The 21,182-nt window shown below is 37.6% G+C and overlaps 1 protein-coding gene across 4 annotated transcripts in view; it reads left to right on the top strand.

Moving 5' to 3' along the window:
• Positions 1 to 21,182, top strand: part of ABCC4 (ATP binding cassette subfamily C member 4 (PEL blood group)) — a 141,368-nt gene that overhangs the window by 17,913 nt on the left and 102,273 nt on the right. For all 4 annotated transcript variants that reach the window (XM_062487808.1, XM_062487807.1, XM_062487806.1 and 1 more), the window contains exons 5-13: positions 2,445 to 2,534; positions 2,868 to 3,031; positions 7,115 to 7,240; positions 10,030 to 10,279; positions 11,900 to 12,004; positions 16,223 to 16,312; positions 16,681 to 16,872; positions 18,396 to 18,490; positions 18,597 to 18,683. In XM_062487808.1, the coding sequence (XP_062343792.1) occupies positions 2,445 to 2,534; positions 2,868 to 3,031; positions 7,115 to 7,240; positions 10,030 to 10,279; positions 11,900 to 12,004; positions 16,223 to 16,312; positions 16,681 to 16,872; positions 18,396 to 18,490; positions 18,597 to 18,683 (1,199 nt within the window). The remainder of the gene's footprint in view (positions 1 to 2,444; positions 2,535 to 2,867; positions 3,032 to 7,114; positions 7,241 to 10,029; positions 10,280 to 11,899; positions 12,005 to 16,222; positions 16,313 to 16,680; positions 16,873 to 18,395; positions 18,491 to 18,596; positions 18,684 to 21,182) is intronic.

Here is a 21,182-nt window from a genome sequence, read left to right as displayed (position 1 = left end):
AGCACTTGAGCAGAATTTGTTAATTGCTGTAGGAAACAAAATCTTGGATTTGTAAGGATAAATAGATTGGATAAGGGAGCATTCTTAATAGAGGACTTCAAATATTCGTAATTCTTAAGTTTTAGACCTTTTTTCATTTCCTGGGAAGTTCAAATCTAATTTGCAAAATCCCTGTATTCAAATTCTTTAAAAGTTTTGTTACCAGTAAGAAGTATTGGTGATGCACACAGCAAACTTGTAACAAAAATGAAAATGAAGTCTGTCTTATGATGACTCAGAATCTTATGTTTTGAAATCAAAGGCTACTTGTGGGAAACTTTCTTTTGTTTGGTTTTTTGGTTTTGTTTTTTTCTTTTTTTGTGGTTTTTTTGTTTTGTTTTTTTGTCTTTTTTTTAAGACTTAGCTTTTAGAAGTTCTTTGAGGTCAGTGTACTGACTTTAGCTGGGATGGAGTTAGTTTTCCTCATCTCATGTGGGGCTATGTATCAGATGTAAGGAAAAGAGGAAGGTATCGAAACAGGACTTTTTGGTAGAAATTGGCTATGAAAGTTAAACTGGTACTATGCAATTGAGATAGATCCATTCAGCCAGAAGAATGCAAGCCTTATTTCACTTAAAAAAAAAAAGAGAAAAATAATCAAATCCAAGAAAGAAATAAAGAAATACTAAAACTGCATTGTCACTGGTGATGGGAATGGCTGCCTCTTCCCTGAGAAGACAAATCAGGCACAGATGAGCACCCTTCTTTTGGCTCAGATGCTTGTGTGGTTCCTCCTGAGACTGTCTTGGTCAAAATGAACTGGACTCATAGAACCATATTAAAACTGGTTTTGCTGCTTGTGTAGAAGTAGGTAGGAAGAAGTCAGAAAGGTGATTGTGTGGCAGGTCCAAGGCAGACCCAGGCCATGGGCCACTAGCAGGACACTGGCACAGTCTTCTGATGGTTCAAGTGAACCTCAGGCAGCAAACAGGTTGTACAAGAGGTTCTGTAAACACATCCTGATGGGAAACTTCTCCAGGCATGCATCATGTGAACTAATGTTATTATGATCTGTGGATTTCTAGCATATTTTCTCAGAGCTTACCAACCTGAATGTGTGGTGTGGAGCAAACATGATAGCAGCAGGCAGCTACCTGGGTGATTTCAGGTGGATGAGGGACATGTGGCTTAAGACAGAGAATGAAGCAATTTTCTCAAATAACTAAATCTGATTTTTCATATACCCAGTATCCTAGGCTGATGTTTAGGGATGTCCAAGGAGTTTCATAGTGGAGTTTTACAAGTTTCTTTCTGCTGGTTTTGATGAAGTTAGGGTTTGGATTCTCTGTGCTTAACAATATCTTTCTAACACAAAAGTGAGGTGCAAGAAATGAAAGGAGCCTTGTTTGAAATTATGCTTTGAATAGTACTTTGATGGCTGATGTTCTTCTACTTGTTTCAAAATACTAGAACAGTATTTTTGAAACAATCAGTGCTTTTCAGGTGTGATTATTGGTCAAAAAGGAACCCTAATAATGTTTGGAGAGGGAGCAGATGTTCACTGCCTAAAAATGTGAAGTGTTTTTTGAGGAGTGAATTATTTCTGCACAGAAAAACATGTAACATGGTTTGTATATTTTTTTTAACTTGTGCTGCAAACCTGTGTTTTATTTGTAGCAGGTGTAGAAGGAAGCAAGGTATGTTATCAGTATTTTTGAGCAGTTTCAGTTTGGATCTTTGCAGTAAGGTTCAGACTGCATATTTTCAGATGTGATTTTTTTGGGGAAATATTTTATAAACGCATACTATTTTCTACTGACTAACTTTTTCATTAACATGTAAAAATACTTACTATTTACCCCTGTTGTTTTTTGTAGCATGTGCTAAACTTAATTTTAAGTAATTCAGAAATACTAAGATTTTTTTCAAGAGTTAGTGTTTTGTAAAGGGACACTCTGATTTGCCGAGATGGTCTAAAATTAATAACTTGAGGGTTTTTTGCCTTCTGTCAGATAAAGTGTTAAAAAACAGAATTCTTGCAATTGGCCAAACACTGTTCTGACATTAATCTGACCTTCAGGTTGCGTTTTCTGTTCCTGTTTTGAACAGATGCTCATAGTGAGGGGGAGAACAATGCGCATGGAAAGTTACAGCTCTTTTGCTTAGTGACTTGCTGTGTTGGTATTTTCATATTTTTAATCACTTCAGACATGAAGATAGGGCATTTTTATTCTCATATTCCTTCCCTTGACCTTTTGTTTTTCTTGGTTTTTTTTTTATACTCTTTTCTTTCGGACTTTAGGATATTTAGTCTAATCATCATTTTTTCTAAGGTCCCAGTACTCAGACAAAAGCTTAGATGTGCCTTCAGCTTTAACCCTGGTACTGTATTTATGTATCTTGTGTGTATAGGTGTACTGTGCTCTGTAAGGTGTGATAACTTGAGACTGTTTTGACTTTTTTAGGCACTTCGTCTCAGTAATGTAGCTATGGCGAAAACCACCACTGGTCAAATAGTAAACCTGCTGTCAAATGATGTGAACAAATTTGATCAAGTAAGAAGTATTTTACAGATCTTTCCAAGGGACTGAAGAAATTGTGGGGTTGGAGTTAAGAAAGTTTTGTTTTAAACCAGTGATTAAATGTTTTTAATGAACATTTCTTCTAGTTGTTTCTTAAACGTAGAATATTTTGTGTGGGGAGGGACCTTGAAGACTGTCTAGTTCTGACCCCCTGCCATGGGCAGGGACACCTTCCACCAGCAGGTTGCTCATAACCCCATGCAACCTGGCCTTGCCACAGGCAGAAGTATTTCCTAAATGCTACTAGGGGTTTAATTTGTTAGCTAAGACCTAAAGCTAATTTTTGGTTCTTAACTATTTGTTTAGGTAACAATTTTCTTGCACTTCTTGTGGGCTGGACCAGTTCAAGCTATAGCAGTAACAGTACTTCTCTGGATGGAAATAGGACCTTCATGTCTTGCAGGAATGGCAGTTCTGATTATTCTTCTTCCTGTGCAGACCTGCATTGGGAGGCTTTTTTCCTCCCTCAGGTAAGGCTACATGCTGTTGGTTGTAGCTGTTTTCTGTGCTGAGTTTTAAAATGTGCATATTGGGTGGAAGCAGAGAATCAGCTTGTATCTGGTGATATATTTTGCAGTGTCTTCTATCTTTGATAATGGTTTTTATAGCTGCTAATGTGAGATGTCTGAATTCCAAGATTGTGGACTTGAAGTGGTCTGTCTTCCAAGCATGCTGAAAATACCTGTTACTCATTAGCTATCTGGTACATTAAAAGAGTCTGACTATTTCTGTAGCTACCTTGCTGTAGATTGTGGCATAGAATTGTGAAACTTGAGCTTTGCCTTCCTGCAGTGATTCTTGGCGAGTGGTTACTCCAAAGGGGATGTAGTCAGCCCTTCTCTGTGTGGTACTGGGGTGATACAGAAGCAGCAGCAAAAAGCTCTTGAAGGTTCTTGTTCAAAGATCTCTCCTCCATGACTAAGATGCAGTGTGAAAAAAGGGCGAGGAACTAAGAAGGAAGGAAAAATTTATCATGGTGGTTTGATGCCAGCTATGAGGTTTCCAGCTGCAAGGTTCTAGGCTCTGGAGATAAGAGCTTGGAGTAACTTTCCATTATCAGACAAATATAATTTGTTTTTCTGTAACTTTGTTGTAAAAAACCCCAGTGAGATTTTCCTCTGATGGGATTGTTGAGGCAAGTTCTTGCATCCAAGTTTTCTGGTTTTTTTTTATGTAATTAGCCATGCTTGACTTACAGTATGATTCTATAAAAGGCTTTTACATCTAATTAGAAATACTTTTGTGTTCCTTTACTCTTACACGTATGCTTAGGAGTGTTAGGCATCTTTCTTTGCATCTTTTGTTGAATGGATTCCTTTTAGCTCTTTGGATAAGTAAAATTTCTTTAAGTGAGTTAACTATTCTTTTTTTTCAAGTTGTATTTCAAGACAAGTTTTCTTGACATACTGAGCCTAGCATTGCCATTGCATGGCCAGGTATGAAGAGAGAGGTGAAAATTACAAAATGAAAACAACTTTCATTTTCAAAGAGATAGACCTCTTCATTTGTAACCACTGTGGTAGTTTTCAGTCATTACATTCATGTGCTGTTTCTCAAATAATGTTCAAGGGCTGTTTCTCAAATAATGATCCATTCAGAGTTCTCTGTCAAATTCTAAGGGTTTTTCTTTTTACCATAAAGCCTGTTTGTAGAACACTTACTGTATGTTCTTAGATGTGTGTTTTCACTGCATGTGCAAAATGCATGCCTAAGTATCGAGCTGCTTCATTGTTGTTTTCCATTAGATCTTAAGTTTTTGAGGTTTGAGTCAGTAATTAAAGTGACTAGTGCTTAGCTAGTGCTTTATCCGTGGTGGCAGGCTTTAATATCCTTGTTTTACAGGTACAACTGAGGCACAAAGAGATTAACAGGTCAGACAATAGGGTGACAAAAATCTCTTTCTTGAAGGTATATATTTTAAAAGTTAATCTGTGGCAGTGAGACAGTGTTTGGCGTTTTTTACTCATTCAATAGCAGCCACTTGTTAGGATGAAGTGCAAGGGAAAGAATTTGTTGATCAAAAAAGCTTCTGTTTGTCTCCATGTGCACAAATATTTTTCTTTGTGAACAGAAATGTGCAATGAGCAGAAGGAGTTAATGACAAAATTGGAATAAATTTTAGCTCTGTAATGATGAGTGTGTTCACATGGCAGTTTCTGGGAATTTGCATGGATTTAAGGAAAGCAGCCTATGAAGAAGTAATTTAAGGATTAGAGCTTTTGCTGAAATCCAAGCATGCTTGGTGTGGCAGTGAATTTGTGCTATTATTCAGCATTGTTCTTGTGACTCTGTCGTGTGAACACCCATGCACACCAGTTCATGATGCAGCCATTGGCCTCAGTGCTCTGGGGGTTTGCAGATACAGACTCGGTGTCCTGTGGAATGGTATCCACTGCACTCTGCAGCATTGCTTTTACTTGCACAAGAATGACAAGTTTTGCAGAATGTACCTGACCTAATACGTTATTTGAGAAACAGTTCAATTATTGGACTGAAGACCATTTCATATGTATTTTATTCACAAGAGCTGGACACTTTCACTGCTTAGTCATGCAGCTGTAGTGTTATTCTTTAAAGTCCCTTTTCTTGAAGATAAAAGCTGTGTCTAACTGCTGTGTCAGACATATTTAAAACACACCAAAAATGCCTTGTGAAAGCAGAAGGGAGTTATGTAGCTTGCTCAGTTTAGAATGGTTTTTAGTATCATAGAGGGTTCTTCTCAGATGAAAAATTTTCAAGTCCTTTCTTACTTCACTCTTGACAGTCTATGTGAGCATGTATTGGACTGATCTGTTTGTAGTCTGAAGTTAATATTTTAAAAACCAAGGATGTGTCTTTCTCTGTGGTAATTTGCCATCAATGCACTGGATGTCTGTACTCTTGAAGCCAATACCACTGAGTCTGTGGCTTCTGGTGTGTAGGTACAAAATATGCTTATTGCAAAGTAGGGGAGCGTAACTTCAAACTTTTTAAAAGACCTCTTGAGCATTTTAAAGCTCTTTGAAACAGGGTGGTTACTATGATGACATTTAGCAGGAAAACGGAAAAATTGGTTTATGAGAACTACAGCCTTTTTTTTTATTCACATAATTAAAAAAAATAAAAGAAACCTCTGTTAACTTCATTATTTTCAGTCATCTTCAAATTTCTGTTATGCAGAGACCAAGCCTGGAAGTTAGGTGACTTTCAGGACTGTATGTGAGAATTGTTTGCTGCTGTGGAGACATGGGCAACACGTGTTAATTTTGCCTTTTCCATTGGTGGTGTGTGTATGGGGCAGAAATGATGAGCTATTACATTCTTTAAGGAATTGTTTTGCTGTTACTGTTTCTTTCTGAAAAAGGAAAGGATGAAGTAGCAAAGATAATCTCATTCCAAGTCTCATTCCCTGTCGTTGGTTTAGGCTAAAGTTATTTTCCTCGGTGTTATTAAGAATCCATGATTGCATTAGGGCCAAGTTTCTAAATGCCTTTTGTTAGTTCCCTTGTATAAATATTTTTTTAATACCCTGCTTCAGCCATCCTAACATTTATGGAATGCTGGTGCCGAGAGGGTTTTTAAAAATGATGAGTAGGTTCTTGAAATTCTTTCAGCTTGCATTCTTTAATTATGGTGATTTCTTCCAGTATATAAGAGAAATCCAACAGGGGACAGGTTAAGCTGAGAAAGCCCAGTAGGACCTTCTAAAAATATTTGAATTTTTTTAAAGATCTCTCAATCTTAACTTTCATTGGTATATGCGAAAATAAGTAATTTAGCAGGTTAAGGTATGTTTTATCAAAATGAGGTATACCATAGCTCTCCATGTGCAAAGTGTTTGTCTACATGAATGAATTCAGAATTGTAATAGGAACTATCAGCATGATTTATGCATTTGTTTTGTGGCTTCTAACTTCCAATGGTTTTTTTCCTAATTAAAACTGTGACTTTGTTATTTAATTATATATATTTTCAATTTTTTTCCATCAGTGCAAACACAGTGTGGGACTAAAATAGATGTATTTAAATTAGTGTTAATTACAATTAATACTTAAATATTTATTTTTTTAAAGAAACCATATCTGGATTATCTAATGAATTTTAGCTCATGTACTAAGTAATCTCTGCTTCAACTACAGTTAATCCTAAAAAGTCACAAATGAGGCCGGTTTCTTTAACAGCATCAAAAGAACTTTATGACACGGGTGTTTGTTTTTGCATTTTGAAATCTTCTTTTTTTAAGTAATTTTCTCATTTTTGTTTTGCTTTAAATGTGTATGTGGATGTGTTGTTTAAGTAATAATGTGTGTTTGCACAAACAGACATACAGTTCTGCACATTGTATCAACTCTCAGTTCCCTGAGAACCAGGAGTACAAATGTACCAAACCTGTCTAATCTGTCTCAGCTTTAAGATACTGGTCTTCAGGAAAACCCTTTAATGCAATTACAGTTCTGTGAATCGTTACTTATTTTATCTTTGCAAGAAAAAGGAAAAACATCATAAATATGTTATGTGATCATAAATTGTCTTCTTTAGGGAATATGATAATTTTTCCTTTGTCCTGTTTTCAGAAGCAAGACCGCTGCCTTAACAGATGTCAGGATTAGGACCATGAATGAAGTGATAAGCGGTATGAAGATAATAAAGATGTACGCTTGGGAAAAATCATTTGCAGAACTTGTGAATGGCTTAAGAAGGTAATCCTGGAAAGATATAGCTTGATGTATGACCAGTGTATTTTTTCATTCTTTACATGTGAATAAGTGCTTTATTTTGTGCTTTAAAATGCAGTTTACTTGTACTTTTTGAGGTGGTTTTTTTTTTTTAATTTTATATAGCAAGACTGGAGAAATGAAGTTACATTCTAAAGGAATAAAAAAAAAATTAAACATCTTCCAAACTTCAATAACTCAGGCTTTTTTATGTTTCCTATAACAGTTGTGTTCAAAACTAGTAACCAATAAGATGTGGCAGGTGTAATGCAGCAGTTTCACTCTCCTTTTATGCATTTTATTACTCAAGCCACCTGGGAAAGGTAGAAGGGAGAAAGACAGCAGATCAGAAATTCCCGTGTTATTCAACTGGCAAGGCCAGCTGAGTTTGGTGTCTTAAGACATTTCATTTCAGAGGTTTTTTGACATCAGATTAAAACATATTAATACATTTGATTTTCAGTCAGTATTTGCCTTTTTATTTGACACTGTAACATCATTCAGTACTAAAGGTTAACTGCAGGAGTTTGAGTGCATATTTCTTATAAACTGTTTTTCATGTCATGTCCCTCTCCAGCATATGAATAGAAGGGCGTTATCCTACTGCAGATTATCTGACTTTTCTATTTTAAATGCTTTATTTTGGAAATAACTTTCTTAAAAGGAATTTTTTTCTTTTACATCCTTGTGCAGACTTGCAGATATTCCCTGAGATGTTTCTTCCCATGCACATAATTGTTTCCTCTGTTGGATTATAGGATCCTGTGCTGATTGAATGTTCACAGCTGATGGGAAGCTTTACTGTCTTGCATGGAGCCAGAGAGGATATTTCTTTATTGAAAGCTTCCTCAGTGGCTGTATTCACATCACTAACTTTTAGATTTCCAAGTTCAACGCCTCATTAGGATTAGAGGCTTCCTTTTTTAATGTTGGAAAGAAATAAGATCTTCCAGAATACATCTTGAGCCCTCTTTCCTTTCTTGAACTGTGTTGTGGAAAGTTGTAATTAAAAGTCTTAAATTTAGCCATATGTTTTATTGTCCAGTATTTCTACATTGGCCCTTGACAGTGGCTAAGATGCCATCTGAACTCCTCCATTGCTCTTTTTTTCTTGTGTCTGTCCATATGAGTTTCTTTTTATGTAAGTTTGTGCCTCAAAACAGTGAGGCACATGTTATATGCAGCCTGCAGTTAGGCTGTAATTTATCTTGTATTTATGGAGACTAGCACAAAAAACTTGCCAATTTTCCACAGATAATGAGAGGATTATTAAGGATTATTAAAGGGTGGGAAATGAGTTTTATCCAGGGGTGTAGAAGTAATTGAATTAGACCCAGTTCAAATAGTTTACATACAGATGTTCCTTCTCTGTACTCCAGAGGAGATCAGAGATTGTGAACTCTTAAGCTGAAAAAATAAGTCTTTGAAACTCTTTAAAAAGTCTGTCAGTTCAGCCAATTTGGCAAGTATAGTGGGAAAGTTGCTTAACTAGTTTTCCAGTAGTCCATCCTGCAACCTTTTCTTCATTAAGTCATTATTTAATTTACTTCAAATTGTATAATCACAACTTGAGTTTCTAATCTTAATGTATAGTTCTAAGTGGAAGGTGATCAAAATTATTAAGATTTTCCCTAAGAATTGCCAGAATATATGGAAAGAGAAATTAGGAATTGTTCTGGGATTTTATATTTGATAGTATTAAGTAGACAAAAAGTAGAGTATTTGGGGAAGGAGTAAGTTGTTATGGCTCTTGATAAAGAAAAGTTACTATATTAATAAGGAGGTAAGCCTGATAGCATCCACATTGTAGTAGATGATAGTGCAGTAACATTATGAGGATTGGGCTTGTTGAGCCATTTAGAAGTGAAAACTGTAATTTAACTGAAATGGAAATTGAGAACAAACACATTAACAGCTTTTTATTTGCTGGAGGGAGACTTATGTGTCTGTGCAGTACTTCAGTCACTATTTAGCTTGGGCAATGACTGGCAGAACAACTGATCTCACAGGTCAGTATTTTCTTAACTTATGAACCAGAATTCCTAGAGCAAAAGGAGCCAGGAGCAGGATGCAGATTGGGAAGGATTTAGACAGGGGTGAAAGGAGATGCTCTACATCCTGTGATATAGCTTAAGGAGAAGCAGCTGAATAATGGCAGATACTTGGGTCATGGGCAAACACTTGATCTTCTGGAAATTGCCATTTTTTTGACTACGGAGGATGTGGTGGTCTTGTCATGAGTTTTGTGACTGAACTCTACTGGATTTTCATATTGGAAGGATAAGGAGTTTGTGAGTGTTTGGCCTTTGTATAGGTTATTTTGCCTCTTTGCTGTTGCATGCAGCCCAAAAATATTTGAAGCAGATTAGAATCTGAATTCAAATACCAGTTTGACTAGAGAAGAGAAAAATTGTGTTAGCTTTCTGACTCAGAAAAATAATTGTTTTCTGTAGCTATTAAGATATTAAATATAGTGAGTTTCTCCTTTGAATTTCTAAGCCTCTTACATTCTGGGGTTTTTTTTAGTTTGTTTTAGGTTGGGTTTTTTTGTGTGTGTGTTGTTTTGGGTTTTTTTGTTTGTCTTTGTTTTTGGTTTTGTTATTTACCATATAACATGTTTTCTTCACAGTTGTTTGCGTATGGGTTGAGGGGGTACAAGGGAAGGAGAAAAGATACGAAAGTAAAATCCTGAGAGGGGATTTCCCTCATCCTGTTGTTGAAGGTAGCAGTAATGGGGGAGATTGATGTGATTTCTCTATGTTTTGCATTTCTAGGAAGGAGATTGCCATGGTTATGAAAAGCTCCTACCTTCGAGGACTGAACTTAGCCTCGTTCTTTGTGGCGAGCAAAATAACAGTGTTCATGACTTTCATGGCATATGTACTACTTGGCAACATTATCTCTGCGAGCAAGGTGTTTGTGGCAGTGTCCCTGTACGGAGCAGTGAGACTCACAGTGACCCTGTTCTTCCCTTCGGCCGTGGAGAGAGTGTCCGAGTCACTGATCAGCATCCGGCGAATCAAAGTAGTGTTACTGACTGGGAGGGGGTGTGGATTCCTTCTCTTACTCTACCTTTGTTTTAATGTCACTGACAAATGCTGCCTCAGTACAGTTTTGCAGTTTGGGATTTGTAATTAAATTACCTGCCTTGGAAACGGAACGTGTTGCCACGGGTGCAGGTGCAAAAGACACGACATGCTGTGCAGGGTAGGCTGAGATGCAGGAGAAAAGTGTGAAGGGCAAAGAGGTGTTGCAGACATTTCTGAAGTAAGAGGAACATGTGTACAGATACGCAGGCATGCTGGGGTTGGGATTTGAAGAACAAAGCAGGCAGATGGGAGCTATAGGATTCATATTTCACACTGCACTCCCCTGTCATCCATGGAGGACAGGTGTGAGCCCCAGCTTCTGTCTTGTGGCTGCTTTCAGTGCTTGGAGTGAAGACCCAAGTCCAGGAAGAACGTGCATTGGTAATGCTGAAGTCTGGTTTTAACAGAACAAGAGTGTGTACCCCATGGACCACTGTGTTAAAATGCTTGGCTTCTCGCTGCACTCCGTAGCAGTGCCCACCAGCTGGAGTCTGAGCAGAACCTCTGTAGCAGTAAAAGCCTAGCAGTAATCTCCCTGCCCTCCTATGGCCCCTGACATCCTTCTCCTGCTTCCTCTTAGTTACTGCTTTCTGTAAGTCTTCAGCAGCTATCTCGCATCTGCAAACTCTTAGGCAAGTACTTGTTAACTAGTCTTGGCTTCTACAATCAAGACGTTTCTTCTCTTCCCAAAATAATGCCTGCTGCTGCCTATTTATGGTCCTTAGACTCCATGAGTCAAAGGATTAAAGAATGTTTTGAGTTTCGTTGTACAACTGTGGTAGCTGTTATCCTTGAATGTTTTCTGTGGAAATGGCCCCTTTCCTTTCTAAATGTGTTTGGGCTATTTAAAATCTAGCATCAGGCAAGGGGTGGTAGAAATGTGGCTATGGTACAAAGTGCTTATGCAAATTGAAGGAAAAATTTGCTGACTGGGATGTAATGTAGAAAAGAAGTGCAGTTGTGAAAGTGCAATGAGCCAGTTACACAGATGGAAGCAGGTTAATTTTATTGTTAAGGTCCTGGATTTTAAAATGAGGAAACGTTCAGATAGTGTTCTGTCTTCTATTGGTCACTTGAAGAATGCTTTAATAGAGACAGCTGCTTACTGTGTCCTCATTATTCTTCCAAAGAAATAAAATAAGCCTTTGCCATCAAAGCATTGGAATGAGAAGGTGTTGCAGTGAGGGTTTCACCTCTTCTGCATAGAAAGAGTGAGTTAATCAATTTTAAAAGTTGTTAGCAATTCAAGGAAAAGACAGGACAGTTTCTTAAGATCTGTTTCTTTCTGGAATTCTTTATTGAGCAGGTGATTGTTAAGAGTCCTTTCCTATTAAATCTGCACTTTTGGAGGTTTTTTGGGAGTGAGAGCTACACTGGTAGAGGTACACTGTTGTAGTTGTGCATTGCTTTGGAAATGTAATTCTTTGATCAGTTTGTGGTGTTTTTTTCCAACCCCATAATTAATGATGTGAATGCTGCTTTCAAAAAACTTACTTGGGTTCCTTTCCCATTTCAGTCTCACTAGACAATATCCTCTGCTTTTCTTGTGTTGCAGAACTTTCTGATGCTTGATGAGGTCTCACACTTCAAGCCACAACTGCATGGCAATAATGAAAATATCATTCTTCATGTTCAGGATTTGACTTGCTACTGGGATAAGGTAAGTTTACTTACATATTAATTATATTGGTACTGCTGGCATTTGAAGTCTAAAATGCAGTGTGTGTATGTATGTATAGTGTTCTGATACTTTGTATTCCATCCCTTGTGTTTGAGTATGGTTTCAGTGTGTGGAGTAGTACTCAAAACACTACCAAGTACATCTTAAAAGCAGCTATTTCTTAATACTTTACTAAATTAAAAACCTTGTGTTTCTCAGGGAAAATACCTCTTTTTATTAAGCAGCACTCTATTTTGGCTGAGGTACTTAAATTGGAATTAAGGACAGACAGCACAGCAAGGTGGGCCTTATTGTGTGGGGCTTCTGTCTGTGAACTGAATGCTTGATCAGTCCATTAGTCCAGAACCAGTACAATATTATACTTCTCAAGACAAATTTGAAAGCTTTAGAGATGAGTCAGCACATATTTGTTGCTCTGTATTTTGGGACCATTCGGCTGCACATTTTCTCTGCTTAAAATGCACCAAACTCACCAAAATGGCTAAAGAAAGGGACAATAAACATGTGATAAATTTTTTACATATCTCTTTTATGTAAGAAAGGCAAAGGTTGACTGTTTCTGTTTTAAAACTTGTAATTGCTGTGGTAAGCAGCAATTCATGTTGAATTGTTGGTACTATTGCAACCTGCCAGTATCCTCACACAAGAGAGACCTTCAGCCTCCATTACAAGTGCTGGAAGCTCTAAAACTGACTTTTGTTTAGAAATATAATGCAAATAAGACATCACATATTTCCCTTTCTAATAAGATATCACATATTTCCCTTTCTAAAACCTGTTCCCCTACCTTTGCTGTGTCCCAAAGGAGATTAGGTGTGGAAGCATGTGAGGATGTACCTACTTGCAGCTACTCAGCTGCAAAAGAAAATTCCTATTTTATTCTGCTTTACTTTCTCGGGTTTCTCTGTGACATCAGTATTTCTGAGGCATTGACCAAGGTTTTAAAAGTTAATTGATATGAAAGACTTGACTGTGAGTACATTCTAATGTAAAATGCAGTGCATTGCTTAATCTTTTGTTTTCTTCTCAACCTGACTTTGGTACCACCATTAACGATTTATAGGAAATGGTTGCACAAAGTGCCCATAAAGCACTTTTTTTTTTTTTTTGTGAGTTGTTTATATTGCCTAAAGCAGGGTAGCATGACTGGAATTACTGGTTTCCTTTCAGTTAAAGAAACCCCAAAACCAAAACCTACAAGCCATCCACAAAACAGTTAATGTAACTTTCATTTTGATATTAAATTGCCGTGTACATGGGAGAAGAATAGTTCTCTCAGAACTGTTAAGATCTGCTCAGAAGGTTTCTATTATATACTCTCAAAATGATGCAACATAATTTTATAGACTTGCTCACTGAAAAAAAAGTGTTAAGTTCTGGTAGAGACAAGTTATGAAAAGAATAATGTAAATATGTTATCCTTTGTCAAGTAGTAGGTTTAGCTTACTGCCCTGGTAGGTTTCTCAAGACACTTTGGTTGTCTGTACAGACACTATATCAGGATGATATTTTTTTTTTATTTTTTTTAGAGATTGTCTGCCAAAAGTGATACTAAAAAAACCAACCAAGAAGCAACCTATGAATTCAAAATCACGTGAAGTAAGAAAGGGATTATTAGCTACCCTTTTAGGAAAACAGCCTAACATGGTGTGTTACAGTTTCTCAGAAGATAAACAAAACCAATTAATTCCTGGTCACATTCTTGTTTTACTTAGGCAAGTATTATCTTGAGTACCACAGGCTAGTCTGATACCACCGTGGAGCTAGGGATTCTTCAGTACAGCTTTTTACTGATGTTCCTTGAATTTACAGAACAGTCTGTCTGTTCAGCTGAGCAACTTCAGATTTAAAATCTCAGCATTTGAACAGAGGCCAAATTAATCCCTTATAAATTTAGTCCTTACATGAGAAGCCTAATTACTATAGTACTTCTATGCAGTATATGATCACTGTATCCCTTTGGTGGGCAGAACTGTTTCATTTTTTTCTCTGTAGGATGTGTAAGGTCTGCCCAAGCTCACCTAAGGAGTCGCTGCCCTGGAAGGGATCATTCTTGTGTCATCTTGTCCTTGCATTCTCTGTCTGTTGCCTCCCTTATGCTGGTTGTTAATGCTGGTTTGTATGACCTTGTGGTGGAGCAGTTCAGAGGAATAAAGCAATAGAATATGAATCACTTAATGAGATTTGTTTTCTGATAGCCGAGTCCCATGAGCAACACCTGCAAGGTTAGGCAGAAGGAGGAAAGTTAGAGACACAGCAAATTGACAGGGCACAGGGGAACTGGGATGTTTGTGATAATGAGATGTCAGGTGAACTTAGCTGCAATATTGGAGTCTGTGCTCTAATTTAAGTGCCTCAGTTTAGTGCCTAAAGATAGGTGTGATGAATTCAGGACAAATTGTCTTTAATTATAAGGAATGCTGTTTTGCAAAAATATTGTGCCCCTTAAGTGCATGTGGCTGTGCTGTTTGCTTGAGTTACTACTTTTGTGTAGGCTCTATGATAAATAACTTCCAGTACTTCTTTGATATGTAGTATGGCAGTAATAGTTTAAAAACTTTACGAAAATCTTTCTGTGATGTTTTTTGGCTCTTACATTGCGTTTTAAAACAAAAAAAAAATGATGCAGGTGGAAATGCGTTTGCCTTTCTGTGAATACAGAAGCACAACCTCAAGAGGTCTGAAGAAGGGCCTCTGTGTCTGAAAGCTTATTTATTTTTTCCATCTAGACATTGATTTAGTAAGAGATATTTTCTCTTCCTACAAACTCTGTATAACAGAAGAAAATCTTTGGCTGCCATAAATTTGTAGTGTTCTCCTGACCTTAGCACTAGGTGAGCACCTGAGCTGTGTACTCCGGACAGAGAATCTCCTTGGAGGTCAGATGCTGGCTGGGGCAGGTGGTGGGGCTGTGCAGAGAAAAGGAAAAAGGTCCCGTTGGTGCCACCTTGTGGGAATTTACGATGGCAGCGAAAGTGGTTTAGAGCTGCACAAGGAGCCCGAGTTTGGCTTCTTGCAGCCAAACTGATGTGAGCCCTGCAGTGCCTGCGAGGGCTCTGCCAGCTCTGGAGCTGCCTGCCAGGGATTTCTCCTGGATGTGTGTGTTATCCCAGCCATCACAGATGTGGATGGACACTGGATTTCTGCTTCTTCCCAAATAATTTGAAACGAATTGCCTGTTCCTTTCGCAGTCCCAAAACTTCTTTGTCTTGTGTCATCTTTTGTGTGGAGTTAGGGTGGTGGCCTTTTCAGCCACCTGAACTTCAAAAAGTGGTTGGAGGTTTAAGGTATTCTTAACATTGCTCTTCTGTTTTTAGAGCTCAAGGCTGGGTTTTTGTTTGGTCCTTTAATCAACGTACTTGTTTGGGGGGGGGGGGGGGGTTAATGAATATATTTTACTGTTTGCATTTTAGTGTCAGTCATGCTTAGCGGAGGCAAAGATGCATGTAAAGGCAGATTCTGTTACAAAGTTGTTTTGCTTTAATGAGAGGGAGCTTCACCAGGTCCTTAGAAATTGCTGTTTAGTATAGCTGTTAGGCATGAGCATCCTTTATTTCCACAAGTAGGCATTTTTGGAACCTTGATAGAAGACTTGGAAATTATGTTGGGAAACAAGCTCATCTGTAACATAAAGGATAGGTATACTTGAAAGGAATATTGAACAGCCAGTCCCAGGGTAGTATAAATGGATATCCAGTATACAAGATGAAGTTGTGTAAAATCAAATGGCATTTTTCTGGTTTTACTTTGAATGGAGCCTTGACTGGAACAAACACAGCCCTGGCTTTCCTGAGGCTCTGAGAGCCTCAGCCCTCCATTTGTCTGTGTGCATGGAGTCGCTGAGCGTGTCGTGCTGGGGCTGGGAATGTTGGTGTGGTGGCCAGCACAGAGCTTGTGTTTCCAAGGCTGTCACCCAGATATGAGGACTCTGAAGAAGCCCTGCTTCTCCTGCCTTTGGCCTCCTTGTTCCTTGTTCCTCCTGTTTAGCTGTATTGCATGTTCTTGGTGAAGAATGAGGGTCTTTCAAAAGTGTTTGTGAATTACTGAAAGAGCAACAACTGTATGCCTGAAAATATGGTGGGCTTATGGAGTGGTGGTTTATAATGATGTATGCACATTGTTTTCTGTTTCTAAATATTTGTTTCGCTCCTTTATATTTTATTACTGAGAAATCCTGACTTTTTCTTAAATCCCCAGAGTTTAGAAACCCCAGCACTTCAAAATATCTCGTTTACTGTCAGACAAGGGGAGTTATTGGCTGTGATTGGTCCTGTAGGAGCTGGAAAAGTAAGTCTTAATATTTACACCATTTCACGAGGCTTTTGAATCTATTGAATGTGAAAACTAGAAACCTGAAAATATACGGTTTCTTTATATATATAATCACACATTCCACATCAGGATACTGGCATTCAAGATAGGACAGTGTCCCTCTGGGTGGGGAGGAGGTGACAAGAAGCTAAACAGTATTTTGTGTGTTGCTTGTTCAAGACTGCATGAAAAGGGTACTGGTGCTTTTCTACTATTAGCAGTAGTTTGAGACACAAGGTGAAATAGGCCATTGTGCCAGTAAACACTGCTCAGTCTCTGTGATGTCTTTAATGCAACCAGACTTTTACATTTTCATTTTGTTTTTTTTTTCAAATCTTTTCCAGTCTTCGCTCTTAAGTGCCGTGCTTGGTGAACTGCCTAAAGAGAAAGGTCTGATAAATGTTACTGGAAGAATTGCCTATGTTTCTCAGCAGCCTTGGGTGTTTTCTGGCACTGTAAGGAGTAATATACTGTTTGACAAGGAATATGAGAAAGAAAAATACGAAAATGTTTTAAAAGTCTGTGCTCTTAAAAAGGTAAGGCTTTCTCTTTGTGTATTTTCTTTTCATGATGGTTGTTTTTATTTTAGTGTTCTTTAAGACCTGTGGTACATGCTGCAATGTACAGTAGATGGAATTGATTGTTATAAGTAGCATGTGAAATAACTCCTGTTGCTTATCAGAAATGTGTGATTATTTTTGCCATCCTCGTGTAAGGCATCCTCTTCTAATTCCCAAAACTCCCACTAGGGGGAAGTATAGTATGAGTGAAGCACTGACAAATTTGGGAAAAGCTGTTCCCTATTATTTTGTTTCGTAATTACATTTTAGCCCTTTTTCACGCATATTGTGATAGGGGTGTGTGCAAATGCAATAAGGCAGAAAACAAGTGATCAAGCTAGCGCTCTTCATGACTTTTGTTTTGTGAACATCCTATATGGTTTCCTTTGAAATAAATGTGGTGTTTGCTGTGTATTATGTGTTGCCAGCAGCTATCAAAAGAACCTTAGGGCTATGCACTGGAGAATATGCTGAACCCAAGTAGTTTTATGAAAAAATATATTTGAAAGGTTTGTGCAAAGAAGCTTGTGACGTGAGATATAGAAGAGGATTAAGTCAGATTTGTCAAGAAACAGACATTTTGCTTGGCAGCTAAAAAGGTTTTGTGCAGCATGTTATGATATTTCTGTCAGCAGCGACACAGGTGAAAAGCAGATGGTTACTGTAATGAACGTTTTTTGCAAGATTTTTACACTTGGCAGATAGAATTTTAGTATCTCCTGCTGTTATTCAGTCATGCTGTTGTCTAAACTTAAGGTTTTAATGACTTTAAAAGACAGCAAACAGCATTTTAAAAGTCCCCACTTCATATTGATGGTAGATTTGCTTTCATAGTTTCCTTGAAAATGTATGTGTCTTATAAAAGCTGTGAATAAGCTTTCAGAATATGTTTTGTAGCTTAATGTAAAACTTCTGCATTTCCTGAATAGAAAATACAATAATATGACATGGAACACTGTACAGTTTTGTTGCCTTATCCACAGTCCTGAAGTCCCAAATTAACCAAGTCTGTGTGATGAATGTTGTAGTTACTTTTCCTGAATACATTGCAGTAAGGATAAAAACAATGCAGTTTTTAGGGATATTGGCAAGATAATTTACCGATAATAGTTCAGTTTTTATTTTTTTGTGACAGCTAATTTTGTTCTGATAAAAACTACTGAATTTACTATTAGACTTTTCAGTATTTTATTTCTTTTTCTGAATCACCAATAAATGTTCCTTGTAAGACTAAGGATAGTAGTGCACTTTCCTCTGGCACAGCTGTAGAAAAAGTGAACCTTAGGATCTAATCTATTTTTTCTGCTTTATCAATTACCTTTTGCTGAAAGTAGAGAGTCAGAAAGTAACTGTGGATTTTACATTTAGTATGAAACCTTATATTTTAATGTGTTATGTTGATACTTTTCAAATAAGAAATGTTACATTGAAACAGCTTTGTCAGTCTTTGAAGTTAAAATGATAAAAAAATTTTTTTATCTGTTCTTTCACACTCACAGGACTTAGAATTATTGGCAAATGGTGACCTAACAGTAATAGGAGATCGTGGAGCTACTCTGAGTGGGGGACAGAAGGCCCGTGTAAATCTGGCCAGGCTAGTGTTTTTTGCTATTTCTAAAATTTATAAATTGTCAGACTCCAGTGACTAAAGTCATCTAATGTAAGGCTTTGTGATACTGACATTTATTTTAATCTTTTAGAGCTGTGTATCAGGATGCAGACATCTATCTTTTGGATGATCCACTGAGTGCAGTAGATGCTGAAGTTGGAAGACATTTGTTTGAAAAGTATGTTACTGCTTTATTTTAATTTAAAATGTAACTGTTATATTGTAATTCCTTATGGAAAAACTTGAGAAGGCATTTCTGGGGAGAAGGATTTCTTCACAAAACTTAGTACATTCACTTTCTGATTTGTTTTTCACCTATTTTATGTAAGTGGAAGGTACAGGGTTTTTTTTCTTCCCCTCTGTGTTTCGTTGACGTTGTTCTTTATTTTTAAAAGCCCTGTAAAAATCTGTTTTGAAGTTATTATAAATAGAAATATTCTTAAGGGAATATATGCTATTTTCTTAAGGAAAATGTTGAGTTTCATACATGCGTATTAGGATTTATGAATAATGGGGTTTTTGAATGTTAGTACTGAGTGAAGAATAAAAAGGGGTGGGATTTTAAATCACTTCTCAGTTTGCTGCAGCTTTACTTTTTAGTAATAAGCACTTAATTCAACTGGCTAAAGGAGAGGACAGAACTGTCTAAGATTTTTGAATAATATTTCATTTTAGGTCTTGAAATTTCTCTTGGGTAGGTGAAACAGTGCATGTGGCCTGCAGAGTAGACTGAAGAGAGCAGAAGTAGAGAGAATGTACAAGTTTACTATATAAGAGAGGGATACTGGACCTTCCCCCTTTTCCAGAGAAACAGGAGAGTGTTCATTAAAAGTCAGGTTCTCTTGTCAGTGAGTTTGTTCTTCTCCATCCCTCTGAAATTGTCAAATCTAAGGCACACAGGTGAGTATCAGAATAATTTGGTTAGTCCCAGCCGGTGTTTTGTCCTTACTTCTTCACCGCTTGTAACTCTCTATGTTAAAAGGCATAGTCTAGAATTTACTAGAAGGAAGAGCTTCAGTCGACTGAATTCAGTGGTCTTTGGTTGAGGCCTTCAATAAATGTGTTTTGTTTAGCATACTTGCACTCTTTGAATTCCACGCTCCAAATACATGAATTAATTTAATTTGGTTATACTATTGTTCTTTCCTGTCCACCACTAGATAATCATAAAAACTTGCAGAAATCTTGCAGAAATGGTCATAGAAATTGCATTGAGTAGCAGTGGCATGCATGTTCTTTTTTTCCCATGCAGGGAAGCTTTTAGTATCTTAATGTGAAAATTGTGCATTCTGTTGATGTTTGCAGTTTCAAATCTGGACCCTCTGAAACCCCATTAACATTTTGCTTTGTTTTATTGATGTATTCAGAAGGCTATTGTTTGTTTCTGTCAGCTAGTATGAGGTAAGAGTTTTATGATGCATAGGCTTTAGGTTCATTTTCCAGCTGCCACGACTCATAGATGGAGTTCATCACCTCTGTAGTTCACGTACGCTGTCAAATTCCTTTAATGCCTGTTGAAGCTTTCTAGGCTACAGCTGCTGCTTTTCTGTTTCTGCACAAGATCTCTCTGCAGCTCCAGCATCTGCCTGTATCAGTACCTGAGTTCTGAAGGTGCACCCACCTGAGCTGTTAACCTGTCTCTCCCTGAAGTTTTAAGGCTCTTCATGGAGAAGGAGACAGGGAAGTACTGTGGTGCCTTGTGAAGGAGGTCAGGCTGCCTCTTCAGCTTACTCTACTTTTCATGTGAGCTGTGACATTGGCATCGTCTACATTCTACTGCAAACCTGGAAGTGTGGATTTTTGCATGTGCAAAACCATAAAGGAGATAGAAGCCATTGCACTGTGAGCACAGTGTGTGTTTTGCTGATAAGTGTGTGAAGATGAGGAGGAATAAGGAGGTTATCTCAGAGAATTTGAGACTCAGACAAGTAGCTGGAGTTGGTTCTGTATTTTCATTTTTTCTCCACAACTCCAAATCAGATTGAACAAAACACTAAGTAGAATGAAAGCATTTTTTAGAAAATGGACTGGGTGGAGTAGTAGTGAGAAGGAAAACAGAACAATGCCTCCCTGCACAAGATTTTAAGAGAGGGTTTTTTTACAAACGGAAGTTGTCTTCTGAGGCCTTTGTGGAATCTGTAAAGGTACTGGGGGTAGTGGGGAGAGCATTATGTTCAGTAAGTTGCTTTGATAAACAGGGCAAGGCATGCACTTTAGTGCTTCCTGAATAGTGCTTGAAATGTGGAGAAGACAGAGAGCACTTGGGCAAGAATGATTTCTTAGAACATGGTGCTGAGGAATGTCCAAAACACCACTTCATGCAGGCTGACCCCCCAGGAGTCCAAACCACGAGGCTTAAAACAATAGAGGAGATGGAAGAAACGGGATTTTTTAAATGAGAATCTGAAGTGGATATTGTTCCGTTCAGTCGCTCTTTTTTTTCTTGTAATTTTATGTTAAAATTTATTTTTTTTTACGAGTGTCTAGTCTATGTGTTTACATCAAAGATAGGTATATTCCTAGTAATTCCCCAAAGCTATGGCATGTGGGTGGCTGGTTCATTACATTTGCTGCTTTTCTGTGTTCTGTTTAGCTACTGCAGTAAGCAGTTTAGAATATATGAATAGTTTTCAAATGAGAAAGAATGCAAGTAGCACAGCTCCAGTGGGAAAACAGA

The sequence above is a fragment of the Cinclus cinclus genome, chromosome 2 (assembly GCF_963662255.1).
Source record: "Cinclus cinclus chromosome 2, bCinCin1.1, whole genome shotgun sequence".
Lineage (NCBI taxonomy): Eukaryota > Metazoa > Chordata > Aves > Passeriformes > Cinclidae > Cinclus > Cinclus cinclus.
The sequence above is the reverse complement of the archived record's forward strand: the minus strand, read 5'-3'. Positions and strand labels throughout refer to the sequence as shown.